The 8,008-nt window shown below is 29.8% G+C and overlaps 3 protein-coding genes across 3 annotated transcripts; 1 reads left to right on the plus strand and 2 right to left on the minus strand.

Annotated features, from left to right (window-relative positions):
- Positions 1 to 60: 60 nt before the first annotated feature.
- LOC113789041 (uncharacterized) lies at positions 61 to 1,645 on the minus strand. The gene is made up of 2 exons (XM_027338527.2): positions 362 to 1,645; positions 61 to 283 (listed from the first exon to the last, which is right to left on the minus strand). Exons 1-2 carry the CDS (start codon positions 559 to 561, stop codon positions 61 to 63), a joined length of 423 nt encoding a protein of 140 aa, XP_027194328.2. The 5' UTR covers positions 562 to 1,645.
- A 1,052-nt stretch (positions 1,646 to 2,697) lies between these two features.
- Rtca (RNA 3'-terminal phosphate cyclase) lies at positions 2,698 to 4,037 on the minus strand. The gene has a single exon (XM_027338548.2). The coding sequence runs from the start codon at positions 4,000 to 4,002 to the stop codon at positions 2,836 to 2,838; it is 1,167 nt and encodes a 388-aa protein (XP_027194349.2). The 5' UTR covers positions 4,003 to 4,037; the 3' UTR covers positions 2,698 to 2,835.
- LOC113789058 (ATP-dependent RNA helicase DDX42) lies at positions 4,019 to 6,888 on the plus strand. Its single transcript, XM_027338545.2, has 3 exons — positions 4,019 to 5,352; positions 5,419 to 5,566; positions 5,672 to 6,888. Exons 1-3 carry the CDS (start codon positions 4,138 to 4,140, stop codon positions 6,775 to 6,777), a joined length of 2,469 nt encoding a protein of 822 aa, XP_027194346.2. The 5' UTR covers positions 4,019 to 4,137; the 3' UTR covers positions 6,778 to 6,888.
- Positions 6,889 to 8,008: the final 1,120 nt, after the last annotated feature.

The raw sequence follows: 8,008 nt of genomic DNA on the forward strand, positions 1-8,008 counted from the left end.
CTTATAGCGTCCAGCGCCAAAAAAAACAGTTTCGAATGTTTTTTTTTATCGAATCAAAAATCAATAACCACCACCACCACCACCATTTTTATCATAATAATCATTACCACCACTTCCACCAGATAAATGATCAATATTATTATGATGATCATAACCATATGTATCATCATGATGTCCATATTTTTGATGATGATAATCATAGGAATCATATTTTTTTTCATCTTTTAAATAAACAGGAACATATTCTTTTTGTATATGATAGCATTTTTTCTCTTTTTCAACACTATTGAAAAAAAACGAGTAGATTACAACAAGGTAAAAATAGAAAAATTAATGAAAAAAAAAGAAAAATTATACATACGGTATTGGTATTGGAAATGGTACAATCATTTTATTACGACGACCCAATAAATGTATTAATGCCATTGCAATACGCATTTTTTTCTTTTGACCAGCTTCAACCATTGATGATGATGATTGTTTTTGATCAAAACGACCGGATGATGACATTATAATGACCATTACAGTCAAAATAGCAAAAGCTAATACTGTTGAACGCATTGTTGTTGATGTTTGGTTTGGTTTGGTTTGGTTTCGACAAATTGATGATTGAAATATTAAAACAACAACGAAAAATTGTTTTGTACCCGATAAAATAACCAACAAACATTCGGTATTTATACCGATTTGAAATTATCGTAAATGAAAATTTATTATTTTCTCTAAACTTATTTCTTATTACTCTCTCTCTCTCTTTTTTTTGGGAAAAAGTTTAAAAATTTTTTGTTGAGAATATGAACCAAACTATAGAAAGTAAATCACAATCCGATCAAAATTCTTCCGGACATTTGAAAACAAAACAAAAACAACAACATTTTCGTTCGTCCAAATATTAACTAAATATTTCATCATCAATTATATCGATCGACAAAGGAGAAAAAAAATGATGAAAATTTCAAACAAATTTCAGTAACATTTTAGATATTCAAAAATTGCATTATCGATCGAATCCGATGATTATGATGATGATGTTGTTGTTGTTGTGGTTTTCAATTTTTTTCCGGTAAAATCGGATATTTCATTTTCATTTTGATTCGTTTATTTCCGTTCGTTCCAATAAACGATCGACAATTCAAGTAAAAAACAAAATAAACAGCCATCGATTATAATTTTGCCAAAAATTTTTTCAAATATTCAACTTATACGCCATCTATTGTCGATCCATCATAAACTGACAATTTTTTATCATTTTTAATCGCAATTTTCAATGGATAATCTTCATCTTTCAATGATAATGATTAGAAAATTTTTCAAAAAAATAAAAAGAACAGGTCCCTACGAATCAAATGGGCTGAATAGCGGCAGTCTATTCACTGGCGCGATCCCACTACCGTACGACGCGGGAGCTTTTGCCTGTGGTGTTTCCACTCTGAGCCGTTTCGCTCCTCATTATGGCCAACCTGGACAACAAATCGGCTACCCGATATTGCCCATATTGACGCCGTGCTTAGTGTGGACGCCGGATCAACATAGACGCAACGCTAACCAGTACTCCCACCGATCGTCGATTCACAATTCTCAGCCTCCCAGAAACTTGGATTACAGAAATGCGCCACCATTTCCAGCTACCAACGTAGGTTGTTAATTTTATTTATAAACAAAATGAAATCAATACGATTATCAACGCCATCTATTTCGTTGACCCGTAATCATTATCAATCAACCAAAAATCAAACTTGACAATGATTTTTTTTTGTGGTAAATGTCATGATGGTGATTTTGATTTCAGAGATAAGCATTTCTTAGATACTATAGATGCCTTTCGTGTATAAAAACCTCGAACAATTTATTCATTCGATCTTTCAATCGGTGTTTTGATTTGTGTTTTATGATTTGTGCAAATTTTTTTCAACAAAAAAAAAATCTATGGTTCATCATGAAAACAAAATCAAAAAAGATTCCAACAACCCATTATGATGGTCATTCAAAAGACCGAAAATTTTTCATAAAAGTTTCAATGAATAATCGTTATATGTCCATCATAAAACGTAATCGATCTACTTTAAAATACGATCATATATCAATAATTCCTTGGATGGATATAAAGAAATTACATTTATGCAAAAATCGATTGAAAATCGTATTTATTTCGACAAAAAAATTTCCAAAAACGATCGTTTATTTTGAAAAGAAAATTTTCAAATATCTTCTTAACAAATGTAATAACGTCAGTTATTTAAAACAAGTTAAACGGCCTTGGTATTTATTATTATTTTGTTGTTGGAATTGCAAAAATTTTAAACCGATTAAACGTCCGAAATTATCAAGTTCATCATCATCGTTATCATCATTATCGAGCCATGATAGTGATAATGATGAAATGGATTATGAAGATATTGCAGACAAGCATGAACAACAACAAGAGCAACAAATTCAAGAAATGAATTCATCATCTGAACCTGATAGTGATGACGATAATTGGAATTTATTTAATGATAACAATAATAATTCACCTTCTGAATGTGATAGAAAAAAGGAAAAAATTTCACGAAAACATTCGCTAATCGATAGCGATTATGAATTGAAAAATAAAAAATTAAAACTAAGTTGATTCCACGAATGGCCGAATTCGGTTAAATTAATTTAAATCATGATTTTTGTGGAAAAAACAAATCCCTGAATAATAATTTTCATATCTATAGATGTCAATTTTTAAAATTCTGTTTTAATTTTTTTAAAAATATTTTCCAAGCAAAATGCTTTTTTTTATAATTGAGCTCAAATTTGATAAAATGTCGTTGTTTTGTAAATAAAAATACATTAAATAAATTCGAATCAAGAATAATATCTTTCCGGTTTATATGCTAATCCTTTACATTCAATCATATTCAATTGTTTCGATTGATCAATTGATTTTATTGAAAATTTGACGCCAGTTAATTGTTCAGTTATCCATATAGCTGTTTGAGTATGTAATGATATTTCACCGGTAATTATTCGACTAATACCATCAGCTAATGCCATATAAATAATCAATTGATCTTGAATAAATTCATCAACACAACATTGTTGTTGTAAATCATGGCAAAGTTTTTCGGCTATTTTTTGACCATAAATATTTGTATGCATTTCATTTCGTCTTGAAACAATCGAAGATGATGATAAATTACAATTTTTTGTTGTACGTGCTGATAACATCATAGCTAAAACATCATTTCGTGTACGACATTCATTTATGAAAATATTTATACGATTTTCATCAATCATTTTTGGTTGTTGATTATAGAAAATTTCCATAGCTGATTGAATATTTGATTCGGCTATTGATCGCCGAATTCGACCAGATATCATTACAAAACCATTTATTTCGTTTAATTCACCGAAATCAATTCGTTCGATTGATTGTAATGGTAATTGTATTGTTGTTGGATCAATTTGACATGTTATATGACCACCACCTTGTGGATAGAAACCAAATCGATTACAATGAATTTGGATTTGTTTCATAAACGATAAATAATCGGGTAGAATATCAGTGAAAAAATTAACAAACGGTGCAAATGGAACATGTGTACCACCGTATATTTCTAATGTTGATGGGCCATTTGCATAAAGTAATAATGGTATAGCTGTTTGAAGAATCAACGTAACGCTTCCTGCCGTACCTATATCAGTCAGATAATTACCGGCATTAATTTTTGATGGACAAAATTGTATCGAAGTTGAACCGATTTCAGCATTCAATAAATGTCCATTAGTTATATCACGTGCTATTCGTAAACCATGAAGATGTTGCGGTGCTAATCCTGGTTTTGGTCGACCAGCACGAATATTTTGTATTTCGATCGGTATATTCAATAAACTACTTAATACTGTAGCAATTCGTAAAATTTGTCCACCACCTTCTAAATGGCTACCATCAATTTGACGATATTCTTTATCCATATTCGATACAATTCTGGTAACAAAATGACGAAATCGGTTACCATTGATCCAGAACATGCATATGAATAAAATAAACACATTACCATGACCATAGCGGTAAAAATAGCTGTAATTTGGACAGCTGATCATTTGTTTGTTTTTTTTTAAATTGGATTATGTAAAATTCTGCAAATTTATTTATTTTTCTTCAAAATGACATCTCGAGATTTTAGATCAGTTCCACCACCAAAAAATCTTAATCAAAGACAATCATATACTCGTTTTGAAGATTTAAATGAAAATGCGTCCAAAGCACGTGCACAATTTGAAGCACGAATCAATTCGGGTAGTCAATTTAGTCGTCGACCAAAATTTGGTGATTTTGAAGATGAATATTTTGAACATGAAGATGATGATGGTCAACAGTATTATCAATCATCCAACAAAAGTCCAATGAAAAATACTGATGGGAATGATGATGATGAGGAGGAGGAAGATCCATTGGATGCATTCATGGCCGAATTGAACAAATCGGAACAACAAAAAACGAACAAAACAAAGAATAATAAAATTGTATCTCAACAACAAAAACAATCGTCTACAAACAAATCTTCATCGGCAACATCTGATTCAGCAAAATCATTGGCTACTAAAAAATCAATGACCGATATGAAAGGAGTTCGGCAAGATATCGAAGAAGAAGATCTAGAAGAATCATATTATAAATATATGGAATCGAATCCAATGGCTGGTGTTGGTACATTTGTTGGTGATAGTGATGATGAAAGCGGTACGAATACTATCGAAAATCAAATCGAATATGATGATGATGGTAATCCAATTGTAACATCGATCAAAAAAACGATCGATCCACTTCCAATGGTATATCATTCACAAATTGAATATCAACCATTTGAAAAAAATTTCTATAATGAACATGAAGATATTGCCAAATTGACCAATGTTGAATGTCAAGAATTACGTCGTAAATTAGGTATACGTGTATCGGGACCATCACCACCAAAACCATGTTCAAGTTTTGGTCATTTTGGTTTTGATGAACCATTAATGAAATTGATTAGAAAAATGGAATTTACAACACCGACACCAATACAAGCACAAGCAATACCGGCTGCATTAAGTGGTCGTGATGTTATCGGTATTGCTAAAACTGGTTCAGGAAAAACAGCTGCATATTTATGGCCATTATTGATGCATATAATGGATCAACCGGAATTGAAATCTGGTGATGGACCAATCGGTTTGATATTGGCACCGACCAGAGAATTATCACAACAAATCTATCAGGAAGGAAAAAAATTTGCCAAACCATATGGTATACGTGTACTTTGTGCTTATGGTGGTGGTTCCAAATATGAACAATCCAAAGATTTAGAACAAGGTGCCGATATTGTTGTTGCTACACCGGTAATTATTAATTGAATTGCTTTTATGATTTAATAACATCTTCATTATCATTATCATTATCATTAGGGTCGTATGATTGATTTTATTAAAATGAAAGCTACAAATCTATTACGTGTAACATATCTAGTTTTAGATGAAGCTGATCGTATGTTTGATATGGGTTTCGAACCACAAGTACGTTCGATTTGTAATCAAGTTCGTCCAGATCGTCAAAGTAAGTAGTTTTTTATTGTTTTTGATGTTGTTGATTTTGATCACACTGTATTTAATCGATTCATTTTTTTTTTTTTTTGAAATCATTTTCATTTGATTATTTTAGCTTTAATGTTTTCAGCAACATTTAAGAAAAAAATTGAAAAATTAGCACGTGATGTTTTAAATGATCCAATTCGTATTGTACAAGGTGATGGTGTTGGTGAAGCTAATCAAGATATTAAACAAATTGTACATGTATTTAAACATGGTACATCACAAAAATGGGATTGGTTAATAGCGAATCTAGTTGAATTTACATCCCAAGGATCAGTATTAATATTTGTAACAAAAAAAGCAAATGCACAAGAATTATCAACAAATCTAGCAACAAAAACAAATCATCAACCATTATTATTACATGGTGATATGAATCAATTGGATCGTAATAAAGTTATAACTGGATTTAAACGTAAAGAATCGGATGTATTGATTGCAACCGATGTTGCTGCACGTGGTCTTGATATATCACATATAAAAACAGTTATAAATTATGATCTTGCATTAGATATTGATACACATACACATCGTATTGGTCGTACTGGTCGTGCAGGTGAACAAGGTATTGCTTATACATTAGTTACTGAAAAAGATAAAGAAATGGTTGGACATTTAGTTAGAAATTTAGAATCAGCTAATCAATTAGTTACAGATGATTTAATGAATTTAGCAATGCAATCACAATGGTTTCGTAAATCAAGATTTAAACAAGGTGGAGATTTACGATCATCATCATCATCATTATCAATTAATGATAATTCTAGAAGAAGACCAAAATTTGGATTAGGATTTGGTGGTGGTGGTGGTGATGGTGATAGTGAAAAATGTGAAACAACTGGTTCATCATCATCATCATCGATACCTACAGAAACAACATCAACATCATCATTTGTACCATCAACTAAATCGATTGCTGAACAAATTAATCAATATAATCAACCAAAACAATCATCATCATCAAACACTATCAATAAATCATCATCATCATCATCATCATCATCAAATAATGATCGAATATCAATAATGCGTGCTGCATATAAATCACAATTTCGTTCACAATTTAAAGCTGCAAGTGATGAAACATCATGGAATAAATCAACAAATAATGAAAAACAACAACAACAACAACAAGAAAAAATGGAAATAAAAAATAAAAAAAGTCGTTGGGCTTAAATTGAGATAATAATATCCTTTTTTTTCGTTTTAATTTTTGATTTTCCTGAAAATTTTTGTTTTTTTTTTTGCCCTCATCATATTCAAAGAAAATAAAATGATTTTTTTTAATCGATCAAATTTGATTAAAAATTAAAATTTGATTGTTTTCAAATTTTTTTCCTGATTATCATCGATTGGTAGTTTTAGCGGTGGTGGTGGTTCTACTCATAGGAGATCTAATAGTTGTATCAAACATGTTTTTCTTCATCATTTTTTTCGGTATCGTTGTTGATAATGATGTTGATTGTGATGTTGTAGCATCGTTTAATTTTTTCTTTCTACTTTTAGTAAATATAATAATTGACACAATAAAGATGATTGCAAATAATAACACTAATAATATGATTAATATATTTCCAGTGTTTTTTGTTGTTGTTGATTCGGTTATTTTTCCTTGATCATTTGGTTGCTTTGTATTTTTTGGATCATATTTACATGTGAAAAAATCTTTAAAATCTTTTACTTCAAATGGATATTCTGTTTCATCATTACCTGTATGTAATAATCCTACATCGGTAATTAAAACAATTTTATCTTCTTTTGAAATTATTAATAATTTTCCATTTACAGTAAATGATAAAACAATTGTTTTCATTAATGAATCAATGGATGCACAATGTTTATCTACAGTTATTTTAGCTAGATATTTTTTATTGGTAACATCAGTTTGTCTGATACAAATATGACCAATTTGATAGGAATCTCTTCCTTTTAGTGGATCTCTTGCTAAATAAAATCGTTTATCACCCATTGAATTATGTAACGTAAATTGTTCTTTACCATTAGTCATTAATAAATAATGTTCATATATATCATCAGCCGCGAATAGTTCTGATTTTGAATCAGTATTTGTATTGAAATCATAAACATGATATTGAATTGATTTATTTGAGGATAAAAATTCAAGAAAATATAACAAAATATGATCTTGTTGTTTAACCAATAAATACTGTAATTTATTTTTTGATGATTGTGCTTTTTCACAATAGTTTGGTTTCCAATCTGGTTGAATGTTTTCAAATGTAAATCGATAACCATTGTCCAATCTTAAATGATTAAAATTTTTATCTAAATGTTTATCTAATGGTGGTGGATAGATAATTACTGAACATTTTTCAAATTGATATAAATAATTATCGATAACGGAAAATCCATGAATATCATGATTAAGACCACATTCAACCAAATT

Source organism: Dermatophagoides pteronyssinus, unplaced genomic scaffold, assembly GCF_027571235.1.
Source record: "Dermatophagoides pteronyssinus isolate colony J.1.1.1.1 unplaced genomic scaffold, Derpt_VIB-CSIC_2022.12 sq0008, whole genome shotgun sequence".
Lineage (NCBI taxonomy): Eukaryota > Metazoa > Arthropoda > Arachnida > Sarcoptiformes > Pyroglyphidae > Dermatophagoides > Dermatophagoides pteronyssinus.

Excerpts from the sequence above, each read along its gene's own strand:
- Rtca (XM_027338548.2), bottom strand. The coding sequence starts at position 4,002 with ATGTTCTGGATCAATGGTAACCGATTTCGTCATTTTGTTACCAGAATT.
- LOC113789041 (XM_027338527.2), bottom strand. The coding sequence starts at position 561 with ATGCGTTCAACAGTATTAGCTTTTGCTATTTTGACTGTAATGGTCATT. Across the intron at positions 284-361 it reads CCATTTCCAATACCAATACC|TGTTGAAAAAGAGAAAAAAT; the intron begins GTATGTATAATT and ends TTTTTTCAATAG.
- LOC113789058 (XM_027338545.2), top strand. The coding sequence starts at position 4,138 with ATGACATCTCGAGATTTTAGATCAGTTCCACCACCAAAAAATCTTAAT. Across the intron at positions 5,353-5,418 it reads ATATTGTTGTTGCTACACCG|GGTCGTATGATTGATTTTAT; the intron begins GTAATTATTAAT and ends CATTATCATTAG. Across the intron at positions 5,567-5,671 it reads AGTTCGTCCAGATCGTCAAA|CTTTAATGTTTTCAGCAACA; the intron begins GTAAGTAGTTTT and ends TGATTATTTTAG.